The 26,725-nt window shown below is 43.4% G+C and overlaps 1 protein-coding gene across 7 annotated transcripts in view; it reads left to right on the top strand.

The window, feature by feature from the left end:
• ATF1 (activating transcription factor 1) overlaps positions 1-26,725 on the top strand; it is a 935,797-nt gene that overhangs the window by 91,414 nt on the left and 817,658 nt on the right. For 2 of the 7 annotated variants that reach the window (XM_069653442.1, XM_069653439.1), the window contains one exon: positions 6,759-6,811. The exons of 4 other annotated variants lie outside the window; for them this stretch is intronic. Coding sequence is in view for 1 of the 3 variants with exons in the window: in XM_069653436.1 (XP_069509537.1) it covers positions 6,030-6,113 (84 nt within the window). In the remaining 2 variants the exon portion in view is untranslated. Of the gene's footprint in view, positions 1-5,867; positions 6,114-6,758; positions 6,812-26,725 lie in introns of those variants that run through there. One more of the 7 variants, XM_069653436.1, reaches the window with a different exon arrangement.

Genomic DNA, 26,725 nt, shown 5'->3' with positions numbered 1-26,725 from the left:
TTGGCTACCATGGAAATAGACCAAAAATGGCATGACATTATCAGGACCCTATATAACAGTACCTCAGTACAGATAGGTTTTGGTTTTCACGGTCGAATTTTACAGAAAATCAACTGAGGCGTCAAACAAGGCTGCCTACTCGCCCCAGTTCTCTTCTGTATATGTATACATGATCTGCCAAAATTTGTTGAAGCTGCAAGAGACATCCCAACCATTGAAGGAAGGCATGTGCCTATGCTACTATATGTGGATGACTCAGTTCTTCTTGCTAGGACACCCAACGCTCTTGGTGCCCAGTTACATGCTGTTTCATTTTATTGCTTCCTTAACCATCTAATCCTGAGTAAAGCCAAGTCTAAAGTTATGGTCGTCAACAATTTGAATCGGGGCAGACCAAAGCTAGATGGGCAAACAATAGACATGGTGGACGGTTTCTCGTATCATCCACTCCAAATCTCTCCTGGAAAGGCCAAATAGTCAATTTCTAGAAAAGCATCTATTGCACGTAGAGCCATCATAAACCTGGTGTGTAAACACAGGGATAATGTTGCTGCTGAAATGGAGACGGTCTACTGTGGAAAGTTTGGAGGCACTGTTGCTTACAGTGCTGAGCTTTGAGGTCTGCAGAAGTTTGTCAAGTAGGTATCTGTGAAAAAACATTTTGGAAAGCATCTCTTGTATTTATTCGTAAACTTTCCTTCGGCTGTTCTGCATGCAGAAGTCTGTTTCAAGAAGCCGTAGAGAAGGGTAATGGCCATTAAGAGGGTGGACTCTCTAGAGCGCTGGAAGACTTGGCGTGTCTCAAACACCTTTTTTCAATCTTCTATTTCCCCATAAAGGAAGAAATTGTCGAAAGACCATTCCGATTAGGCCTTTAGTCATATCTTGGAACCATGTTATCATCTGATAGACGGTTATAGGCCCCTATTGCAAAAACTCAATGTATCCTGTGGGCCTCCTTGGCGTGGCCATGAGGGGCTTGATGCTTTTCCCCTAAAGGAAAATCTAGAAAGAAAGACAGACACCAGGGTAATAAATGTAGTCTAATAAATGTGCATTGTGTTTCTTTATTCATGTGTGCATGTTTTGGATGATGAAACCATCCAGCCCACGATGTGGCTGGATGGAATGTTAATAGTAGAAGAAAGGCAAGAAAACAAAGGGATAGAACTCCCCTGCCCAGCCCCTTCTTGAATCCACAAAGGTTTAAAAACAGACATTTCAGAAAAGGGGTACAGAAAAATAAAGGAGAAACTTACTTGGAGGGTGCGGGGGGAGTTGGTGCCACAAGAGCCCCCGCCAAGGATTATTTGAGGCGTGTGGTTTATCCCCCCCCCCCCAGAGAGGGATCCAGGGGCTGAGCCGCTGATGCAAGGGGGCTGTGACAGCTCTTGGCCCGCCCAGGGGCCGGACCAGGTGGGCCCTGCCGTATCGAGGGCCCAGGCATTTTGCCAGCTGTTGCCCGGGCCAAAGAACAGCCCAACCCGGGCTGCATCTGGGGATAGGGGTTGACCCAGACTAGGCTGCCCAGCCATGTCCTCGTATTGGGTAAGATTTGCACAGAACTGGTAAAGCTTCCTTTCCTGGTTCAACCCCAGAATGTTTTACTTTACTAGTGGGATATTTTTCCATAATAACTCTGTGAAGGGGAACCCTTTTCCACACTCACATAATCTTTAACTCTTTTTATGGGCGTAATTTTGAAGACACTCCATAGTGTCTTTTTAAAGTTATCCTCTTTAACAACTTATTGGCAATAAGTACCTGTTGTTGCAGGGTTGCCCTAGCAGCTCCCCTTTTAACTTTCTTATGCTAACCTTGAGGGAACCACAGTTCCCAAGGGTAGAAAGGATCTTTGGATCCCTTTTACATTTTAAGTGAAACCAGCACACCCCACCTTTATGTGGAGTGGTGGGGAGATGCAATGTATCCCCTTTCACACTAAAACTGTAACAATTATGTTTCAGTGACAAGCTTACTTTCAATGGCTGGTGGCAGTGATACCTTGTATTAATTTGGTGCACCTTTACCGCAGGCTGTGTTCACAGCTGCAGTAAAGGGACCCAAGGGTGTCCATTTTTACCAAAATGGACCATCTTCTTTTTTTTGTGCCATTTTAGTGTTTGTCATTTCTTGTTCCTTCCCCTCATATCCAGGGTGGGGAATTCCTTTGTGTGATTTTTGTCTTCGGCGGGAGTCCCCTGGCCAGGCTCCAGTCTGTTTGTGAGAGCTGGAAGTGAAGGAGGAGTCCAAAACTCCACAGCCCTTTGGCTTACGCCTTGCTTGAATGGGGACAAATCCCAGTGCGGGGCTGGCTGTCCTGATTGGACAACCAGACCACCCCTTCTTGTAAAATGCGGGGAGAGAATCCAGAGGTTGTGCTGTAATTCCTGATAAATACTGCAAACCTGGAAGCTGAAGATATGTCGACCACTGGAACTTAAACCGAAGAGGATGACTAAGGAAAAGTGGCGGAAATGATTTCCAGCGACCGGAGAGCCTGCTGTGTAACCAGAGCCTGCTGTAGCCCTTCCTTCCAATTGACCTGGGGACTTCCTTCTGAGGTTTTGTTTTCAGCCTCCACGACAGGGAATCCACTGACCGGGTATTTGGCTGCAGACCCTAAAGTTCTCCTGCTGCAAAATCATCTTCAATGCGGAGGTACTGTGTTGGCTTTGGTATGTACTTGCCTTAAGCCTGTTAGGATTTCTGTGTATTTGTGGGTTGTTTTCCGTGATGGGGAGGCCTCTCAACCAGTGCACCCAGTCCCACTGCTAGAATCCTGCTACGGTGTCTTCTGTGAGGTGCCTGGACCCTCTCCTAACTCTAAAGTGAAGTACTCACCCGCTGGCCCAGTCTTCCTAAGGAACTCTGACTTTTGCTACTAAAGAACCTATTCTGACACTGACTGTTGGTCACTAGTCCTAGTGACCCCCCGTCTGCCACTGAGAACACTCATGCTCCAAGAATAAGGGAAAGACTTTCAAGGATTGGGACTTCTGCCTAGAAAAGAAAAGAAGTGTTTAAAAGTGACTTACTTGTAAAGAGTGGGTTGGTAACTGTAATTCTAAGAGACAGTTACAACAGTTCTTACTGATCTTGAATGTGTGATGCACTTTTCTCAAATGTATGGCTACTTAACATCTTTCTTTCCTTTTAGAAACCGTTTATAGAAAGTAGATGGGAAGGTATTTTATTCTCCTGTGATTAGGTTGTGCCACTTCCCAAAAGTAAAGTGTTGGTATCGCCAGATTAGTCCTATGAGGATAATTGTATGAGTGTCCCCCAACTGGGTTTTGCATCCCCTGACTTGCTGATAGCCCGTCCTTAATAAGTCTGTATTAGGTTGTTGCCTAGCTAGAATAACTGAGTCATTCAGTAAAGTGTGACATTGGGTTTTACTTTCCCCTTCATTGTGAGGTTAAACAAAGTATGTGCGTTTTTACTTGCCTTGTGTTAGCTGTGTGCCATCCAAAAATAAGTTACAAGAGATACTGCTTACCTCAATCTGGGGTTCCCTGATTTCAAAAGCACCTGTAATTGTATATTACATCCTTAGGTTTTACTCACCTAGTATAACACTGTGTTATCACAAAAGTAGTTAAGTTTTGACTGCACCTAGAATAAATGTTTCACTATTCACCCAAAGTATATTGTCCAATTGACTGATGAAGTGATTTGTGCTAAGAATCATTATATAACTGGAAGGGTCTACTGCCCTTGCATTACTGAATGTAATTGTAAAAAGTAACAATTGGTTTTTGCTCCCCAAGGATAGGCTTGACCTATACTAAATGTGTATGAAAAGGTTTTGACTTCCCTAGAACTACTATTATGTACTTCGAATAAGGTCTATACTTGGGTCTGTGTACTTTCATGTACTTTCAAGTGTAGTGTTGTGTTTTTAAATTGTGATTTCATATAATATGTTAGCACTTACTTACCCCCCTAGATTTATCTGGGCCTACTTGTATTTAAATACATCCTTTATTTTTACATCCAAAGTGTTTCAGTGTTTCTTTGGATCATTTGTATTACAATTTCACTTGTACTGATTCTACAGCCCTCTCTCCCTCCTATGATGAGCCTGGCCGCTATGTCTACGCTACCATGAACTCAGGTGGTACAGCCTTCTACTAAGAGTGGAGTCTTGTACTGCCTCGGTTGAATGGTTTTACTAAGCCCTTAGATGGACTTCACAAAAACTGTCCTAAATCCTGGCAGCTCGCAATGTGGCTTGCGATGTAAGCCCTTCAAAAACGTCATGACCTACACAGCCCGGGAAATGAAGAGCGAAGGAGGAGAAGCCGGACAACCAGGGTGAAGCGGCAGAGGAAGGAAGTCCCGGGCTGCCCAGGTGAAGGCCAGCAGCCCGCCCCTGCCCCTCGCTCCGCAGTGTTGAGGAGGCGGGCAAAAAGCCCAACAAGGCTGTGGATTGGCAGCAGTGAAAGCGGCGGCCTCACTTGTCATGGGGATGCTGCCTGGACCTTAAAATGCCCACGGGTGTGCAGCGGTGAGCATGGCGGCAACCCCATGACAATGGGGTAGCCGCGTAAAGATAAAATGGCTGCGTGGTGACTCCCCCACTAACTGGATCACCCTGAAGATTTGAAAATGCAGCCCGGCGTGGCAGTGATCACGGGTGGGCCCCCTGCCCTCCCCAGCCAATGGGACAGCCCCCCCCCCCAGCCAATTGGGCACGGACAGGAGATTTGAAAGGGCTGTGGGTGCCATGGTTTGTGCGGGTGTGCCCCCTGGCCAATGGGGCCTACCCTGAAGATTGACCAAGGCAGCGGGTGCTGCTGTGAGTGTGGGTGTGCCCCCCGCCAACAATGCCCACCTTGAAGATTGCACAAGGCTCCAGGGAGCAGCGTTGACAACGGGCAGAACCTCACATGGGCAGGGGGCTGCCCAGAACAATAGGGGTGATCTTGAAAAGTGGGGACAGGCCCCAGCCATCATTGCCACCATACTGCAACAGAACAAGCTAACATGACACCATCCCCACAATGCATCTCTGCACCAGCCAGCATGAAACCAGCCTTGCAATGCAGTCCTGTAACAGCCAACTCATCCATCTGCGTTGCCACTAGAGACAGACCATAAGGTACTAAAAGGTGGTGACTGATGACAGAAGTCACCCCATTGTGGCAAAGTGTTTTATGTTGTATATATGAAATGTTAAGTAGGGAGTATGAGTTGTTAATAGGAATGCATTGTATCTTAGGAGTAGGACGCTTAGGATAAGTAGTGATTTTTAAATCTGAAAAAAGAAAGGGGGCAAAGAGGAGGTACCCTGGCATGATTAGCGGGACAGTAGCCTGAGGCCACCTAGCGAGATGGGACCACCCACAGAGGCCAGAACCTGAGTTTAGGTAGGGGTCTGTTGCGACAGTGAAAGGGAAAAAAAAAGGTTTAAGTGTGTTTAATAAATAGGGGGTCCCCGTTGGGATCCCTATAAAAATCACTCTGGTGTCTGTGTCCCTTAGTGATCAGGGGTTTGCTCCTTACACCTCTTTGTAAGTGCAAGCCTATATTTCGTTGTTGCCATCCACCTACTCACAGAGACTGTGAGGGATTTTATGTAGATCATCTGCTGATTTATCGCACGGTTGTTCTATGCATTTTAGTTCCTTCAGGGTTGCTTGATCCACAGCTGGGGCATCTACCTACACTTCACTTTTACCTAAGAGAGCCATTCTACACATTCACAATTGCAAAGTGTACTGTTATTTTTCACCAGCTGATCTGTTTATTTAGCTCTAGTGCTCTGTGGTGCCATCTAAGTAGTCATGCAGTGTCATAATAGGGTTCTATTACATCTCTTAAGATTCCATTCTTTGCTGCTAATGTGAGCGTTCCAACTGGTTTCAAGCTCCTTATTTCTACTAACACACTTGGACCCCTCAACCTCCTTTACCCTAATCCTCTCCTCTGCCGTCAAGGCCAAATTGATAATGGAGGTGTGCTCATAGTCAGACTGTGGGTAGGGTTGAGCATGAGATTGACCATGAATGGTTTGGTAGACAATGGTTAGAAATTTAAAGAAGATCCGATGCTTGACTGCAGATCCTGGGTTTTGCAGAGTTGGAGAGTGTTCTGATCAGGATGATGTAAGTTACATCAAGAGTAAGTTACATCAGGAAACAATTGTGCCTTGAATATTTATTGAATTAAGTCATGCATGTACTGGTGCAAATATAGTGATTGTGTCAGAGAGGCACAATTGCACTCGCCACTAGCCATAGGCTAGTGAGAATTCACTCTTGGCGAGTAAGAAACTGTGCACCGTTTGTATGCATGGAATTGAGGTGGAAAGATGTTCTTTTTATTGCTGGCTAGTTGGTAGTTTCCAACTTAAAATTGTTACCCCTGGTTGTGTAATACTGTAATCAACACAGGAAAACGTTGGCAATGATGGGGAAGGTTGTTGTTTTGATGGGCAGAATTCTGAGTTTTCACTGTTTATAAAGGTAATGAGCACATTTGTATTAAATTTACCAATTGCTTGTCTCATATCCTACCCTTGTTCGTTACATGGTTAAGTATATTGTTCTCCTTGTTGGCCTAAATGATTTCATATAGATTTGTCTTCTCAGATCGATAAGACTGAATCTCTTTAAAATCTTGGTTTGTGTTTTTTGTATGCTTAAAGTAGTTGCATGGACTGTGTTTTTTTTTTTTTTTTTTTTTTCCCTCTTGATTTTAGTTCTTCGATAATGTGAGTAGTTTACAGAAGTATCCTTTTTGCTCTGCAGACCTCAACATTTGCTATTTCCACTAGTCACTGGCAAGTGATAATTGAACTGTGGTGAGTAAGAAATGCTATGCAGTGTGCATCTGAACAACTGAGGGGGGGGGTGCCAATGACGTTTTATGCCTTCCTAGTAACTTGCAACTTGATGTCTTCATTCACGTGCAGTGCAGTTGTTTGTTTGTCAACATATTTGGAAATTGCCTCAAAACGGAGTAAATCGTTACTTGATGCTATCCTATAAGTAGTCTTTTATAAACTAAATAGACGTGTTCCCATGATTTTGTTCATATTTTTGTTATATTTCTTGGATGCCATCATGTATTCATAAGTCTTTTCCAGAATGATAAGCAATTATTTTTAAGTCTCATATTTTTAATGATGCATTGTTCTTAATCCGTTTCAAGAGTTGCTTGTAACAGTATGATTTACAGTAAACTTGGTTATTTCTTGGCCGCAATGTTGATTTATTTGTATAGCGCACCGAGCCCTGGGGCATCTGGGCGCATTGCTTGCGGATACACTGATACAAGACAAGTTATTTACAGTTACATTTGGTACATAAAGTTGCACATGAATTATTTACAGTTGGATTGTTGAAATGCAATGATAAAATGCTTATTACAGTTGCATATAGTATAAAAGTTGTAAATATTTTACTTAGTTACAGATGATTGCAGGCAGATTGAAGGTGGTGTTAGTGCTATAACATTACTTGGGGGGGGGGGGGTATTTTAGTTTTGTGGTAAATTGGCAGTAAAGTGGCAGTAGTTTACATTTACTTTCACTTTACCGCATGAGGTAAAAATGTTACCGCCATCGGTTACACTGACACCTCCCTATTATTCCCCTCATTCAAAGTAACCAATTGAGGCAAAAATTGCAGCCCCAACGCTTCTGTTTTTTGTTGCAATTAATATTTTTATGCATGTAGCATTTTGAAATAGATGTTGAGATACATGGATTACACAATCAACACTTTTTTCCCCTTACCAAAGGTTGAAACATGATGACATTACAGAGCGTGCTTTCTAAGAGAAAAGATACAAATATATTTAGCACAACCCACTTTTCATTTTTTTCTTTTAAGCCACACTGTTCTCAATTACAGTGTGCGAAAAGAAATAACAGCACGGTTTATAATCACTGAAAAGGTTACACTCTCTGCATTCTTATCAATTTCCACAGATACTCAGATCAAACTGTGAATTTTCTGCACTGTTATCAATTGGAGGCCCTCTCTCCGACGGGGTTATCATCAAAGGCAGTGTTGCAGATTCTGCGCTGCTTTCGCCACCCCCGAAGGTCAGCTCACAGGCCTGGAGAGCTCGGCTCTTCCCTTTGTCTGCTCTCCCCTTATTCCCCCGAGAGCAAGAAACAGGCTGCCCCACCTTTTTCTACCTCCTTCATTTATAAATTAGCCTTGTCAGTCAAAACTACCTCATACCCTTTTCCTGATGTCTTCTATCACCCCAGTAAGCTTCTAGAACCATAGCATTTCTCTGTCCAATCACCCGGCGAGGGCCTACATGTATGAACTTTGCTTCCTGCACAGGGCAATAGCCTGTCTGAATGGAAAAGACAGCCCATTCATTTTGCACGCACATTTACTTCCACTGAACGAAAAACAGAATTTTCCATCTGAGCCACCTTGCATTTCACTGTTCAAGGGAACACTTATTAAACGGGGTTCAATGCTATGTAATAGTGACTTGTCAATGCATTAATCTGAGTTAGTTTTTCAATGCAAAACTACACAGATGGCAAATTCATTTATAATATGGAATTCTTTTTACACATGCTCGGTGCATTTAAATCTGCTGTCTTTGCAAGATTTTGCTGATTCCATTGAAAGCAGTGTAATGTCATGCACTACTCCACATAGGAGTTTTGTTATGTCATGTATTATTCTAAAGAGGCAATGGTTACAGTAATGATTGGTAAGGTGTAGCTGAGGCTTCTTAGTCTTCTTTCAGGAGAAGCCATGGTTTAGATTTTTTTTTTCTGTATTGGTGGAAGGAAGGTTCTGTTCTTGTAGGAGCTTGAACCTGGGGACCTTCAAGCAGTGAGCTTGAGCACATCTGGAGGGGCGTGCAGTAGTGTCTCAGGTGAAGTTGTCGGCCAAATAGCTAGGCGCCACGTTGGCACTGCACTTATGAGTGAACGATAGTTTTGCACTTTATTCTTTGAATGACATAGAGCCAATGGGTGTTTCGTCTCATGTCCGAGATAAGTTGGGATCTTGGGTCATTCAATGCTGCTCTAATGGCATTATTTTGAATTGCATGCAACTTGTTAAGGTTCTGTTGACTTGTGCCTAGGTAGACTGTGTGTCACGCCGCTCGCTCGCGTGCGCCACTTACCTGCTATGGGGATCCGGGTCCTCGGCAGTCTCCTCCTTCATGGAGATTCTATTCGCGGTGGCGTCTTTCCTCACGCCGTTCCACGGTCCGTGGGCGCAGCCATCTTGCGTGTTCTGCGCATGCGCGGATCGTCAGTGTTCGACGTTCGCTCATGCGCAGTAACGCGAACTTGCGTTCCGGGCCTCGTTTTGGCCCCGGACCTTAAAAGGGCTTCGCATACACGGAGACAACGCGTCTCAACGCGGTTGTTGCCGTGTATGCGCTGCTGGAGCCTGGTTTCCTGTGCTTCAGTCTCTCCAGTTACCCTTGCTAGTTTTGCCCTGCCTTGTCCTGCCCTCCTACCTTCCTCTCCTTCCAGCCCCTGGTTCCTTCAGTTCCTGGATTCCCAGCCCTGTTCTGTCTTTACCTACTTTCTGGATTTGGGGTAGGAGGGGTCTTCTCTGGGTTGCCTATGTAGCCTTCTCCCTTCCTTGTCTCCTGTTCCGTGGGATTCCCTGGTCAGTCCTTCCTGTCCTTGCTGCTTGGCCTTTTCCCTTCCTCCGCCTTGTGCCTTGCCGGTACCCGTGCCTTACTGCCTTCCTGGAAGTCCCAAAGAACTGCTCATCCATCTTCTGGTGATAAAGGACTCATTCGCCTTCTCTGCCAGTGGAAACACTGTCCCGACATCACGTTAATGCAGAGAAGTGCCACCCGTGGCGTTGGGAGTTGGTCCAGTGCTATCCTGCCATTTATTGTCAGGAGGGTGTTGGGTTAATTTCCTGCGTTACTGCTTCATCGGCATCGTCGCTCCGACAGACTGGCTGCCTCGACTCCACCAACCCCCGGAAGAAAAGGTAACCAGCGTTTAACACTGTGTTGCAGTAGTCTATTTTGGAGACTACGAATTCTCTGGCTATGGAGGTGCAGTTAGCTGTGGATAGAAATGGTCTGCATTTCTTAGCTTGTAACTGTAGGCAGTGAAGGAGGATATGGCATCGATTTGACTGGTCTGGGTGAGTGGAGAGTCCAGGTAGATACCTAGCGTGTTGTCATCCTTGGATACCATACTGTTATTACCGTCTATGTTAAATGAAGAGTATTGTTTCTAAGTTTAAGTGTAGATTGGGAGCCTAGTAAGAGTAGCTTGGTCTTGTCGTCGTTGAGGCATGGTCCATGCTTGGCCATCCAGACTTGTAGTATGATCTAAATGTCATTGAGGACTTTAGAGTCTTTGATATAGTCTCCGGTTAAAGGAATGAGTATTTGGGTTTCATCTGCGTAATTCATGTAGATGACACCCAAATGATCAGTCATCAAATGGGTTTTGTGAACACGTTATATAAGGTTGGTGATACACAGGAACCCTGAGGGACACCGCAGGTGACTGACTCTGGCTTAGCAGCGGCTTAAGGTGCGAAGACCCTCATGGATCTATTTCGAAATTATTGGGTCCAAGCGTTGGCTTTGTCAGAAAAATGGGCTGCTGATAGGTGGTTGCATAAAACTTCATGGTCAAGTCAAAGGCAGCCGAGAGGTCTAATAGTAGTAAGAGGGCGAGTTTGCCATTGTCTTTTAAGGTGTCCATTTGTGTCTTGAGTTCGATCAGGGCAGTTTCCATGCCATGTTTTGGTCGGACACCCGATTGCCTGAGGCCCAGGAGTTTGTGATTTTCAAGATGGTTCTGGATCTGCAGGGAGGCTTTTTCCAGGACTTTTAAGAGGAGAGAACTGTTGTAATGGGCCTATAACTCGTTGGGGTCTAAAGTGGGTTTTTTCAGATGGGGGAGAACACAGGCGTCTTTCAAATTGGTTGGTACTATACTTGATTTGAAAGAGGAGTTAATAAGTGTTGTGATAAAGGGTGCTAAATGTTTTGCTGCATCTTTAGTGATCGGCGCTGGGCATATGTCTCCCTGGCATCTTGACGGTTTCAGTTAGATTGTCCTCATCCTCTTTGATGGATGGAGGTGAGAAGTTGAAAAGTTCATCAGCGTTGGGCTGTTTGATTGGTGGTGGAGGTTGGACTTTGTCGGTGGGGAGACTGGATTTTTTTTTAACTCTATTTTGGTTTGTAACATCAATATTTTATCGAGTAAGGCCTTCTGGATATTGGTGCACCATGTGGTGTCTTTAATGCACGTGTCCTGTATAGGAGAGGGGGATTCTAGTTCTCTTAGAATGTTAAAGAGCTCGTTCGTGTTAGATTTAGCTTTGATTCAATAGTTATAGGTGTTTTTTGTATGTGGAGAATAGCTTCTTTGTAGTTATTATATGCTATTATGAGATTTTTCTTGTTAGAGACTGAGGGTGATTTTTTTTTTTTTTTTTTTCCATTCCATGCAGATTCTTTATTTCTTTTGTTCCTGCGTGAAGTTATTAATTCTGGGGTAAACCATGAATTTCGATGGGCACAGGGTTTGGTTTTGCGCAGTTTTAGAGGTGTGTGGTATGGATTGCGTGGAGCACAGTGATGTTGTAGAAGTCTACTAAGACAGTGGGGTAAGCATTGGTGGGCGTGAAATCGATGATCGCCTCCGGTAATGGGAGTAGTTTCTCAACTGTTATATTTCAGTTGTTTCTTGTGAATGATGGTGGAGCAGTAGGTGTTTGTTGGTGCAGGGGGTTGTCTTTTTTGATGTGATAAGGTGGTGGTCTGGCCACGCGCAAGGTATGTTAGGATATTTCTGTCACAGTTCAAGTCGGCCAATCAGTCTAAGGTTCTTCCTTTGTTGTGTGTTGGAAGGGTGATGCAGTGTGTAAAGCCTAGTTCACAGATGATGTTGGCAAGGGTGGATGCTTTGTCATCTTTAGGGTCCTGAAAGCCTAGATTAAAATCTCCTAGTACGAAGATCTGAGAACTGGGTTTGGTGGTGTTGGAGAGAAGAGTAATGTCTTCTTCGAAGGTGGATGTGATCCAGGGCGGTCTATATATGAGGTGGGTGGTAAGTGTTATTGAGTCTGAGACGGGCAGCTTGATAGTAGTTCCCCTGAGGGGAGTGTTTGGTTAAGTATGGGCCTTATGTTTAATGAGGTTTTGGCAATGAATGCTACTCTGCCTCCTTTTGCTAAATCTGTCCAGTCAGTTTGTGGCGTATCCATCTGGGATGGCGAGTGCGGGGGCAGGTCCTGATGCGGCATGGGGCCAGGTCTCCATGATGGCCAGGAAATCCAGCTCATTGGAGGTTATAATGCCCGCTGTGTCTAGCGCATGGGCTGATAACGAGCTAGCATTTACTAGAGCACCCTTAATCAAGGGGTTGAGATTCTGTGACTTATCTTCCTTGTGGTATGTGAAGTCACTAATTTAGGGTGTATTTGATGCGTTGAGTACTATGGTGTTGGTGGAGGAGCGTTTGGCCGTATTGATGATCTTGGAGTTGGATATTGTGTGACCTGATTGTTGTCTTGAGCCTAGTCTTAGGTTCCTACTCTTTGTCGGGCAAGGTTGATTGGGTGTAGGTCTCGTAGCATAGAGGTTGACCCATTATGCAGGTGTGAGGGTGTGAGTTGCAAAGTGTTTGTGAGGTGGGCCTGCGAGATGTTACTGGAAGACAGGCCTGTAGGAATAGTGACAGAGGAATGTTTTCAGATGGCGGTAGTGTAAGGGACATGGATAGTGGGGTGCTAGGAGTACAGGAGGAGGCATAGAAGTATGTGTGGACTGGTTATGAAGTCATTGCTAGTAACTTTGTAGTACATCCTTGGTAGCTGCAATAGGCTTAATAAAGTTGAGGCACAGGAGTCTGGCAGGTGGTCTAGCATAGTTCAGTAAAGTGCAGTCCTCGGTATAGCAAGAGAGGACACCATTCACGTGTTAGGGTAGCGTACACGTGTTAGGGTAGCGTATGTTAGGGTTCAGAGGCGGCTGAGCTAGGATGGGCACTAAGCTTATCAGGGTAGCAGTGGTGTAGACTAGACCGCAAGCAGATAGTACTTAAGTTCAGATATTCATACATAGGAGATTACTCTGTTGCATGATAGTCGTGGGCAATTGGCAATTTGTAAAAGCGTTGAGCATGCAGACAATAAGTGACGGTTGCACAGTATAGACCTTATAACCAAATGTTAAATGGGTGTAACCTTCATGAATCTCAGATGGATTTCTTTCCCCCTTGGTAGCAATGCTAGTTTGATAATTCATTAAAAGGAAAACATTCAAAATGTGTTTCAGTCGTGTGTGCTGCTGTCTCAGGAGTTCCCTAATTTTTAGTGTGAACTATCTCAGCGGTTCCCCTATTGTTTCTTTATAACTGTACTGTAATTCTTAATAATTATTGGCCAGCTTTAAACTGTTTTAAATCGCCCTCAAAATTTGCAATTGCAATTGGTGAGTGATAATTTATGTTTGGCGAGTACGAAATTATATGCTGTGTGCATGTGTAAAAGTGAGGGTGTGTGTCTTTGCCTGGCTTGTAGCGTAACTTTGTTGGTGTAATAAAGTATCACGCTGGATCCAAAGGTTAGTACATGAGCAGGCTTATTACCAGTTCCAGTAAATAATTCAGTATAATACATAAAGGATGCTTTAACCACTGGATCATCTACACCCCAGCCAACTTTCTATCCAGCTGTCATACCTTGGGGCACTCATTTAGTACTGCACCAGCATTCCACACTAACGTTCGATCCATGCATGCACACAGTGGCACAGGTAACAAACCTGTAATGGCGAGAATGTTTATTATTCATATTTGAAACTTGTTCAATTACTCTTTTTCTATATAAAGAGTTCAGATGCACCAAAAAAGAAAGATGGGTAGAGTGAGGCTCATGTATGAGCCATTATTTTCACTCTGTCCTTGTCCCAAATGCATCTCCTTTTTTTCCTTTTTGTCTCATGAAAGGGTCTTCCCTGCATTGGGATATTAAGGGCACATCTGGAAGTAAATCCCCCAAGTGACTGGTTGTCTACTTAAAATGTAAAGCTCGGTGGATGGTTGCGCGTCACTTCCGAAAGCTTCCAAGGGCAGCATCCTTAAGCAGGGGTTGACGCAGTGGCAGACTTGAGGCAAAGAGCCCGGTGGGCATAAATGACAGGCCCCCAAGTGGGCATGTCATGGAGGCAGAGCCTAGAGTTGGCAGAGTTGCATAATGATGAACTTTGGGGACATGCTTCATTTTTGTGTTTATCTTTAGTTTTCTGTGATGGGGGCCTGACTCTAGCAAGAGACAGCTTGACCTCCTCGCCAGTTTTTTCTGTCAATGGTGATAATATTGAATGATCAAGCCTGAAGCTAATGTAGGAAATTATAGGGTACAAGGTAATGGGCAATGACATGGGTTAAGGGAAGGGAAGGGAAGGGAAGGGAAGGGAAGGGAAGGGAAATTACAGGAGGTGATATCACGGGGTAATTCGTACTGCATGTATAACCATTTTGTGCTTGTCCCCGGTGCTCTTAGCCCACACACTTGAAATCTCATTGAACATCACAGACTTAAAGGTGTTAACCTTTTAATCTCAAAATAAACCACAGGGTACATTTTTGACTTTTGTCCTGTGATGCAGGATCAGCTTTCCAAAGTCTTTCCCAGCTCACACTGTTCATGTAAAAGTTAAAAATGAAGGGAAACACAACACCTTTCCCACTGCTCCCCCAGGTTCAGCTTTTTGTCAACCACATTTCAATAAACCGATTAGAGGTTGATGACCCAGACACAGGGGTGCTTGGGTAAGGACTTTTGTCCCTGCGAATGTGACGATGTGGGTGATTAATAAATGTAATGGTGCATGCTGTGTAAATTAATGGCTCAAGCAGATTACCTTATGTTGAATTCTCTTTCACTGTGAATACCTTTCTTAAATCCAAAGGATATTGTTTTTTGGCCAACATTCCTTTGCCATCGTTCATTCAGGGTGGCAGATGTAAAGCTATGTATGTCTTTTTTTAACCTATTTTTATAACAATGTATATAATGTCAGATTGGTTTCTTGTGTGATTTAAGTATTTTTCAAGGCTTTTACAGGAAAACTAATTATTTTGTTTTTGTAAACCCAACCTTCAAAGTATTTACCTGCCACTAGGAAGATATGCAGTCAAGTGCTTAAATCGGAGCTTGGGACCAAATACTGATTACACCACTTTAACAAAATGTGTGATCTTGGGCTAATCATGTAATCTCACTGTGCCTGATTAGCTTACATTGGCTGGCGCTAGAAGTGATTTCATGTGCAGTTTTTCCTATAAAGATAAACCTTCTTTTACTAAACTATTGAGTTGTTGCATATTAAGTGAATATTTATATTTTGCACAAAACATTATTCTCTTGGCTTACACTTGAAAACGTCTTTTAATGTCTTTACCAATGGTGTCCCAGAGTACTGAAGACTGGTGCCACTGCTTGGAACGTTATCTACTGTGATGTCGCTTCTGTCAATAGATATCTTTTGCTGGACAGGTCCAGAATACAAATTGGAACATAGTGGTGCTCTGTATGCCTACCAGTCCCACAGTGTCGTTTTTTGTTGTTGTATGTGTTCAAAAGCCTCGGGGAAGAAAGGGGAGGAGAGGACATTGCCGGCAAAACCGTTACATCTGGTCACGCTAGCTTTGCAGCAGGTTATGGTTATGATGGTTCCAGCTCCAGCAGGGTTATCGCCGCGTTTACTCTGGGTTCATCTGCGTTAGCACCTTGCTGACCGAGCAATTACTAACTTTTTTAGTGGCACTTTAGGTTCACTCTGGCTGTCTGCCTCTTAAGATTAAAGAGCATTCTTATGTAAGGAACCAAAGGGTGCCACAGACTCTGCACCCCCTACCTGTAAGCAAGGAGGGCCCATTCATATTTAAATGGACCCCACTATCCATGACAATTGTTTAGCCCAGGCCCTGTGAGCGAGCCCTTAACACAGTTCTTTGTTATACCATTTCACCTGACTGCCAGCATAGAGGGATGAGGGCGTGTGTGTGTTGTGGCTGCTGTGAAGCGATTTGGAAGGTGTCGCCAGGATACTGCAGGGCCCACTTGCTCTTTGTCTGTCATGCAAGTTCTAAATCCGCCTCTGCATTTAGGCTGGCAAGGGTTAAAGCACCAATTGAAGGTCTTCTGAAGATCAGCAAAGCAGCAGGGCTGTTCCCAGGATGGTTGAAAACCATACTTGCGACGAGTTCCGGGTCTGCAACGGGGATGCTCCTTTTCGTAGAGTTCTTGGCTCCAAAGAAGATTGGTTGATTGGCTGCACAAGTCCTGCTTTTATCGAGGATTCAAGCTGGCTGTAATTACCTACTTGGCTGTCATGTCCTCCGACCATTCAATACACGGCCATTTAGAATGATAATCCATCAACACAAAAATCTTTCCCCTTGATAACATCTGGGTAAGGGGGCTATTATGTCTAAGGGTATGTTCACAGGACATAAAGGAGGCTCTATAGCAACATGTGATTTATCACTTGCTTCACATTGTAAACTATGTACCACCATGTGCTCTAAATCAACATCCATGTTGGCCCACCAATATGATTCCCTAACTCTTCACTTTGTCATATTTCTCCTTAAGTAGCCTCTATGAGCAATTTCCAATATCAATGGCCTCCTACCCTTAGGTGTAACAATTTTCTCACTCCTGCACAACGTGTCAACCTTCCACCAATAATTCATTCCGAAATTGGTCAAACTGTGCACTCGCTCCCGAAGAATTCCTGGGCCGCTCCTCTTTTTTTAAAAAAAAAAAACTTTAAGTAGGTTCATGTTTACAACAGAAATCCGATGCACTGCCAATTTGACATTTTTATTTGTTGTGTTTAGTTCGTTTAGCAAACATTTACAACAATTCTTTCATTTGCATTCTTTGCAACAATATCTTTCATTTACAATTTCTTAATTACAATGTTTTGTTACATTATCATATGTTACATTAAAAGAATAATACTCATATTTACACTTAGCACAAAAAAAAGAGAGAGATAAAGAGCAAGAAGAAAGACAAGTTTATTCATCATTCCAATTTTTTTGTTCAAAAAAGCACTTAAAATTAATGTTTTCTCATATGGTCAAGCTCGGTTTGTCATGATTCCGGCATATAAACAACCAATATACATCAAATTCATAAAAGAAATAAGCCAACATGTTCTGCTGATAACCTCGAGATATGGCACAATTTTGTACTCTTTTGTTATGAGTATGTTGGCAAAAGCTCATCCTGTACATATGTCTACTCGCCATCTAGTCTTACTTTACTAGACGCTCAAACTTCAGCATGCCCACTTATGTATTTATTTGGCATATACAATCATGGATATTGCTTTTGTTTGTCGCCAGCAAAATTTTTCACTTTTTTTTCTAGAAATGCTCGGGTAGACAGATTCAAACATTTCAACACAGTGAGCCACAAAACGTAACTAACTTTTGCTGTAATTCTGCGTCAATGACACGCAGTAACTTTGCCAAAGCCAGAATCAGCGTTACATTTGTGCCCCACATGCAACGAATCCACAACCATTCCCTCCCACATGACGCGGAGCTAATATTGATCTCCCCAAACATAGAATTGCGATAGATATCAAAATACTTACAATATACAGTCAGATGTTTTAAGTGTTTCCTTTGTTGTGAAGTTTACACAAAACCGACAACCACCAGGGTTAACCCCTTTAGGTTTTTGCACCAATATTGTATTTTTTCATGGATGGGAAACTGATTTAATTTCCATTTTACCCGGAAATTGTATCAAGAAACCAGGCTGCTGTGGTGACACCTTACTACTGCGCCCAAAAAAAAATTCTGCTGGTCTCCAGCATACTTTTTTTTTCTGGCGCAGTAATAAGGTGTGACCACAGCAGCCTGGTTTCCTAATTAAACAAACGGAGTTGAGGAACTCGAAGTCTCCGTTCTATGGCACACCAATGCGACTGTGCAAATTTTTGCATTCAATCAGGTCGCGGGGGTTCTAAGTGATATCAACCCAAAAGTTCCTTCAAAATCTGTGGAAATTGTATCAAGTATCTCGATCTGGGAGTGTACTTGGTGATGAACTGTGCAATTTCCGTGTACAATTTGAATTTTGGGAGGGTATCAGTGGTGATTATCCAATCATATTCATAAAGCTTTTTTTTTTACGTATATAGGACGCAACCGAAGATCAGTTGTTGCATTGATGTTATCCAATAAGCTTAGCATTTCCTCATGATATTTTTTGATGGATTTTGGATGTTGTTCTGCCATCATGTTCCCTGTATTCTAATATAGGAAGTTCTGCGGAGGGTCAAGCATTTTGGCAAAATTGAGAATCCTCCAATTGAGACGGGCAGCAAGTGATATTAGTCCAAGCTCATGTCGCAACACTGCACTAGGGATTGAGTTAGAAAGCCTCAATTTTTTTTTCCAGATCAAGGCTTGGGCCTGATTAAGATCAGGACCAATTTTCAACAAGCACATATCCAAACCATAAAGCACTACAGCTTCCACTTTTAAGGTGTAATATTCAAATAAGGGAGTGATGGAGTATTCGCAATATCTGTTGTATATAATTTTCATTTGCGAATATAAAGGTTTGATTTTGTTTTGAATCATAGATTTCCACATATTTTTGGACGCAGTATTGGATAGATTGTAGCCAAGATATTTGACTGGAGTTTGTTCTATTCGGGAACCATCCAGCGACCATTTACATGCGACAAATTTCTTCCTTTGATGATAGAATATTATGATGTTAGATTTTGCTGTACTTGCTTTCAGATTATGTGAGTGTGCATATGATGCAAAAGGTTCTAATTTTGTTTGCCAACCAAATGGTGTCAAATCAAATAATAAAATATTGTACGCAAACGCCAACCACTGTATTTTGAGGTTCCCAAGCCTTGCAGGATAAACTATTTTCCCCTGCCATATGTAGTCCATGTCACACAGTTATGCGTTGAACAGTGTGGATGCTAAATTGCATTCCTGTCTGACACCGATGCAGGTGGCAATTGCCTCAGTCAGAGTTCCCTGTTTGGTAATACGGATGCGTACATGAGTGTTTTCGTGTAGCAGAACCAACATGTAGAGAAGCGGAGAGTCAACCCCCATCTTTGCTAATTTGGACCATAGCAGGGAGCGTATTACTGTATCAAAGGCAGATGTTGGGTCCAGAGATGCCATAAATCGGGCCGCATTCGCCTTTTATTGATTTTACCAAGAGATGTGCTAAAATAGTGGCGTTCAATGGGGTGCCCATTTGCGCGACGGAATCCCACTTGAAACCTTGATAACATATTAGTATGTTTCATATAGAGTTCTAATTCTTTGAGAATAAGAATGGAAAATAGCTTCTCTGAAGTATCAATAGCTCTGTAGCTCCCTGGATCTTCACGCCTGCCTTTTTTTCCCATATGGAACCACTATAGCGGTGTTCCATGAAGTTGGGATTTTTTGAAATTTTAAAGATGTTATCATATTTAATTTTACATATCCGAGTCCAAAAACTGGGATCTTGTTTCATTACACAAGCTGGAATCCCATCTAGGCCTGGGGCTTTTGAATGTTTACATTTTTCTACTGGCCATTCTATCTCTTTTTCTGTCTAGGGACAAGCTAAAGCCCTAGATGGAATTACATGGCCAGGGATTTTATTAGAGAATCTAGAATATAATTGGTATTTGTTCTGAAAAAAGGTGGTCCAAGTTTGATATAGGAGATTCCAGCACATTAGTTCTTTTATCCACACCAATACGGAGCATAGCCCATATCAACCTCCTATTTGTACAAAGATATGATATCATGGCTTGATTGTCTTTAATTTTAAGGCTCCATTTTTTGTTGCGACATTTATTGGTATATATATTGCACATTTTTCTTTTCAGTTTTATGTATTTTTCAATGTTGGGGCAGGTCTTCTTTAATTTACGGATATGTCTGTTTTCAACACATTTTAGTTTATGGATTTCACTATTGCGGGGTAGACAGTGAGTATTGCCCTGCCTGTAATCTGATCTACCTAGTCATAGCAACGTGACTGCTATTATCTCAGAGAAATGCTTCTCTATACTATTAGTGTCGATGTCATCTTGAGCTACTGAGCCCTACCATGGGGTTGCCGCTTTGATCATTTTGTTTAGTTTGAGGCATAGGTTGTCATTCCATTTTATAGAAATGGCAGGACGCTCAATCTCTACACATAACATTGGATCCTTCGGTAATACTGAAACCTTCATCATGATGGTTGTACCAATGATAACGTGATATGGTGAAGGTAGGAGATGCAAAAGGAGCCAAGGTATGTAAGACAGCCAAATAGTCAATTCTGGAATGTAAACTTATCCCGCCGCCACGTATAGGGTAGTGCAGTGGAATCAAATTCTAAAAGATGTATGTCCAGAAAATATTTCCATCTTTCACCATTGTCTTGCGCTTGCAGTTGGTAAGAAGATGGGTCATGTCTTAAATTCGTATATGCATGCCCAATACACAATATGCATTGAGGTCTCCCCCTAGTATAATATAATTTGAGGGGTGACGGGAATGAATGTTTTCTAGAGTTGAATGTAACTGATTCAGCATAAACTCCGGAGATGTTTTAGAGGGGTTCCAATATATATCAATAATAAAGAATAGCATTCGAGATTCACCAATAAGTGAAAGTTCAACGGCTAGTAAGTTGTCTGTTTCCTGTAACATCTTGGATCTAATATTTAGACTATTGTTGAGGCAAATTGCAAGCCCTCCATAAGGACGCCCTCCCCTACCAAGCTTAGCCTTTGATACATACGTTGTAAAGCCATTTATCGTAAAATCCCATATGTTCATAGTTTCCTGTACTATGATTATGTACGTGAGTGTGTGAGGGAAAATTGTGTTGCCATGTGTTGACATTCTTAAATCCACGTGAGTTCCAGGATAAGCTGGATAACTGGTTACTATGAGGAATTGGAAGTTGATTTTACTTCATTTAGGGTTTTTGCCAACAGGATTAGTCCTGAGCAATCCTTAATTGCTGAAGTCAAATTGAGAAAGTGCAGATATTTGTGTCCTTAAGGCCTTGATTTGCTCCAATATTTTCCTCGTTGGTAGTATATTTGGGGGGTTGGAATTGTAGAGATTTTTTGGCAGCCTCATGGGACTCTCATCGAAAAAGTTCGAACCCCAATAATTCAAAATCCATAGTGTTCACGCAATATCTTGGTGATTATAAGAGTGGGTTTTACATACCATTCTATTGTTAGTATTGTGAAGTTCGACCCATTCAATGTCCTCCGATTTCCGATTTTCTTAAGGATGGAATAAGGTTGAAGATGTGCAGTAGATATGAACAGTTAATCAGTTTCTTGCCATTTACATCTTCATCACTTTGCCAGCCTGTTATCTTCATCATTTCCCTGTTCATTTCATTGGTGACGTGAACAGTGGTCTCCATATGAGGACCAGACTCTTCACTTGTTCATATACTTCATCAGTGGTAACTGGTGGATGGTCTGTTACTACCTATTTAGTTGTTTGTTCCTTCTCTGTGCTGGATGTAGAGCATACAGGGTTCTCGGAATCCTTCTGTGTCGAAGAGACTATGCTAGATTTCAATTTCACATCAGACTTCACTTTTTCATTATTGTTTAAAGGTTTGGTACCTCCCTTTTAAAGGGGGGGGAAGGGCAGAGAGTTGTGATTGCCTAGCAAGTTTAGGTTCACCAGATAATGTTACTGCTGCAAGAGGTTGTTCGAGCCCTTTGTTCTCCCCAATTTTGGGTACTGTTGCGCCCTTTGCTGTCAGTTCATTACTGGTCACCTGAGTTGCATTTTATACTTTATTCTTTTTTTTTTTTCTTTGAGTTCTTTGAGATTCCCAGAGTCTGTAGTGCCACTCCCCTTCATCTCCTTTTTGGGCCGGAAGTTTCTCTTTAACTGGCGCGTATGCATGCACTTTTGTCTACGGGACATATAAGGGCCCGAAGTGAATCCCTTGTTGCTGGTAGGTATTGATGAAAATACCATACTATTTAGTTCTTCGTCACTTTCTCCTTCTTTTTCCTTCTCAATTATCTCAATTAGGACAGAAGGACTGTCAATAGTTGCTCCATAAACAGGTTGGTTGTTGAGTGGAGAATGTATGGAGCATGTGGATGAGAGAGATGATAATCTGCTAGTTATCTGAGTTAACATTAATTCAAGCATATCTAATTTTGAATAAATTGCGTCAGTGTCTGTATGTGTTCCACCAGAAACCTCAACTTGTGAGTTTTTTGTCAACATTGTTTTTTTGTCCAGCACTTTTGCATATGATCTTGAAGAAGCCACAAACGGTTTCTCCGAGAGGTTGTTTTGTGCGGTTCTGGAATGCACTATAATTTCTTTAGTTTGTAAGGCTACTGAGTTGACAGAGCTTCCCTTCTGGTGCCATTTTGCTTACTTTTGGTTCGTCTACTTCCTTCTTTCCCATTAGGTACCCCTCTATCTTGCTTATCTTCATCGGGGTTTCTTTGGATGACTGTTTTAATTCTCTGATTTCCAAATGTGAGTTCATGCCCCCTGTCTAATAAATTCAAAATTCTTGTCAATACAGGAAATGTGTGTTCTGCATTTTCAAAGTCAGTGAGTGCATTCGTTGTGCCCATAGATGCGATTTGAGACGCCTCATGGGCTGCCAAGGACATCTGTTTGGCATCTACAGGGCTGGAACAGGCTCTAGCACCTTCAACGCGGTTTGATTTACCTCGTAATTATGTAAATCATTGCTGTTGGCAGGCAAAGATGTAATCAATGAGGCTAAGGCAGGGGCATGGGTTCCTGCCAAGCGTGTATTGGAGCTGTCTATATCTGCACATCTTGCTCCAAAAAGATGTACTTCCTCAATTGCTCCATATCTGAGATTGACGGGAGTAGATTGTCCCAATGACATAAAAACCCGTTTTCTCAACTCAGCCATTATGGTAGGGGCTAGCATTGAATCATCAGAGATGCCCTGATTGAGCATATCACCTGGCCCAGTTGCAGCTGGTATACATTTTTGGTCTTCTTGTATGCTCAAAAAGCTGTGTTGGACAGAACGTTCCCCATCGTACATTTCTTTCAATTGGAAGGTAACTATCCATGTGTTTGCGTGCTAGGTGTATGTACTATCGCATGTACTTTGACTTTGCCATCAAACTGTCTTTGTTTCCTCATTGTTTTTAGTACCACTGTTATGTACATTGGGGGATATACAGTGTTTTTTCATCACTGATAAGTGCAGATTTTGCGGTTTCACATACCTTCCCGCTTCTTAACCCGCTAGCCATAATTTGTTGCGTGCACAGCTAAATCAATGAAATGTTTCAGTGGCTTTTCTGTCCTTGCTTTTATAGCATACTCCCAAGACGTAATTATAAGGGTTGACTTACGTCAGCATTTACTATTCATCATTCAGCGGGGTGTAACGTATATAACAAAAATTCGACATGCAGAAATTATAGCATGACTATCAAACTGAATGGCAATAACACTTAAAAACATTTAAATGTAAAACATGAAATGGGCTGGGTACCACCTCACCACCTTCAATGCCCAAACAGTGCTTCCAGGCACTTCTGGGGTGCACAGACCCGTGCCAACTCGTAGGCTGTCCTGGGGCGGCGCAGGGGGGCGTGGGAGGGGTTAGTTCCCAAAGTTGTTGGGCAGTTCCTATGAAAAAACAGAAAACGGGCACTTAAGTACTTGTTCTATGGGGAAAACTCAATGGAGAAGTTGCGTGCTTGCACGGAGAAGAGCACAAAAATGCCCCAAGAATCCACAATTGGGATAGTACTGGCCCAAGAACCAACAACAAGGGAGGCATAAGTACTGAAGTCCCATAGAGTCAGGTTTACAGGCGATAAATATATTTACTTGATTCACAGTAGCTCGGAGCTCCTGTGTTTCGGGCACTATGGAAACACAGTGCTTCCTCTTGCAGACGGCGTCTGCATACAGATAACAAATCCTTTCAGCAACGGTGCGCGAGACTAGAAACGCTCAAAGTCACAGCCCAAACAGCACTTCCAGGCACTTCCGGGGTGCCAATTTGACATATATGTCCATAACTTTGAATTACATATCGCTTGCAGCAGAAAAAAACGGAAACAAAGGCCCACCTCTACCCTGCCATTCCCCACACAATAAAACAAGCATTTCCACTGCTGTGCCCTGTCTTTTCCGCATTCCAGACCATGGGCCTCATCACGAGTTGGGCGGTAGCCCTGGCATTATTACCGCCGGGGTTATTGGCCCTACTGCCAAACCACACCGGCGCTATTGGCGCCGGATCATGGGTTTGGCAGAAGAGTTGGTTCCCCTTCTCCATTGGGCCCATTCCGTGATTCTTCATTCCCCATTGAGCCCAATGGGGAATTTTCATGCTATTGCCGCCGGCAGATTTCCTGCCGGCTGCAATAGCGGTAGAAATTGGCAAATATGCAGCGGATTTGTCCCCAGCTCAGAGGTGGGGGCAAATCCACCAAGCCCATGATCTGGCGGACCCTTAAATGTGGCGGTATTAGCGCTACCGCCACATTTACGGGTTACCGCCAGACTTGTGATGAGGCCCCATGTCTCCAAACACTGCCCCCCCCCTCGTCTAGCTCCCACATTAAGCAGCCTCCTCCCTTGCAGAGAGCATAACCTGCACAGGGTTACCCCAAATGTCTGGGGGCTGGTTGCTTGGAGGCATTGTTCTTCTGTACTCCTGCTCCATGTCACAGCACCAAGCCAAGTCTCTTAGCCATTTGAACAGCGTCGACGCTGTAGGACCCGACCAAAGCATTAATATACATCTTTTCGCCAGTATCATACATATTGATAGTAATTTCTTCCCATTCTGAGATGCTCTGTACCAACCCAAACATGCAGGTTAAAATATTCAGTGGGACCTTTCAGTTGACCATGCTCTGTCAATTCTGCAACCTGCGTCCAAAAGGTGGCTAAATGCGGACAGTTCCACAACCCATGTATAAAATCGGCATTATCTTTACTGCACCGAGGCATCTACCATCGCATCCACTGTCAAACCTTGCCTGGACCGCTGGGGTTGGATAAACCTGGTAGAGGATTTTAAGTTGAATCAATTTAAGTGAATTGCTCACACACTTAGATTTCCACCTAGCATCCCCCACTTCCTCACCAATATCCCTTTCCCATTTTGCCTTGCTAGCCATTACTTCCCTTGGGGTATATTATTTTGGGCCATGGCATATATTTTTGCCACTAGTCTCCTACAGTTTGCCGAATTTACCATTTAAGTCATCAGGGAGCCTGTTCCGGGCTCTGCCGTGAATGATTGTGACCATGCTATGAATGCCTTCCGGAGCCTGAACATCCAGTCAAAAGAAAGTTACCAGTTGGTAAGTAACTTGTTCTTCTGGCAGTCACCCCTGAATACAGCATCTTACCACACAACAGAAAGTAAGGAGGGGTCCCAATCTTTCCGAGCACTGCCAACAGGTAATACCATGCCACTGAATCAAAGGCTTTCTCCACATCCAGAAGCGCTGCTATTGCCTGGATTGGGCGGTCCATCTGGGACACCCCAAAAAGCCTCCTTAAATTAAGAGCCGTACTCCTCCCTGGAATGTATCCACGTGTATTGATGACGGGAGAAACGGCAGCAGTGTGTCGGCCAAGCCAGCAGCCAGCCTGTCAACCAGCCGTGACAAAGAAGGTAGTGGTGGCTGTCTTTTACACGGCCTAGCCCTTTGAATAAAGATGGGAACATCATTTGAATCATGTCTTTCGCACTGGAGGTGTAGGCAGACATGATTTGGTACATGATGCTGATTAGTCCCATTTGTATGGCCGTACGGAAACTTAGAATGCTTCCTCCGGGTACCTCTCCTTTGATTACATACATTTGCACTTTCTGGCTTTGTTCTTTGTATTGGCACTTAGCGGTAAACATCCCTTTGCAGTTTAGCGGTTTATTGGACCCGTACAGGTATCAGTGTGTCAGCCTTCCGTACTTCTTTCTTTGTTTCGAGAGCTTTATATACTATGTCACTTATAACATTGACTGTGGCACCTGTATCAATCAGGAATTACAGACTTTGCCCATTCAGTTGAAGCAACAACGTTGGACTGTATTCTGCCACTGTCATTGCCGATGGCGTGCACATATGCTCGTTTTCCCTCCCCGCTGGAGGATGATGATCTGGCCATTCTTCTTTCTTGTGGTGAATCATCCAGGTATCTGATTATTTGTCTTGATTTGCGGTGTGGGGAGTTGTCGGCTCATGCGATGACTGGAGGTGTCCCTCCATTCTTGCTTTCTGCTGGGCGCGGTGAAATGACTCGAGTGTTTGCGCGTGCTTTCCCGCCTTGAGTTTCGGCCAACTTGTTTCCAGGACACTCTGCTGGTTTCTGCATTTTGGAAGAATTTTATGTTTTTGCACACGGACTGGAAGTGGTTTTCTCCCCCGCATCTGTCGCAATGCTGGCCTATCGCAGGGCAAGGTCCTACGTGAGGAAATTGGAATCCACGTCGGTAGCATTTATTTTTTATCTGAAGAGTCCGCAGGAGTGCGGATGGGGCATACTGTTGTTGTTTTGGCGTTCTGTGTAATGGTAATATTTCCGAGCGACTCAGTTTGTAGCGTTAGTGCTGCGTCAGCCCTCGCTATTTGCAGGATTTCTTCCAGTGTCCTGCTTTTTTGTAACCGCTTTTTGCGAAATTCAGGGTCCCCCATCCTGCAATAGCTTGTGATGTAAGAGCTTTGT

This window comes from Ambystoma mexicanum, chromosome 3q (genome assembly GCF_040938575.1).
Source record: "Ambystoma mexicanum isolate Mex_15411 chromosome 3q, UKY_AmexF1_1, whole genome shotgun sequence".
NCBI lineage: Eukaryota > Metazoa > Chordata > Amphibia > Caudata > Ambystomatidae > Ambystoma > Ambystoma mexicanum.
This window is presented reverse-complemented; position numbering and strand designations above follow the sequence as displayed.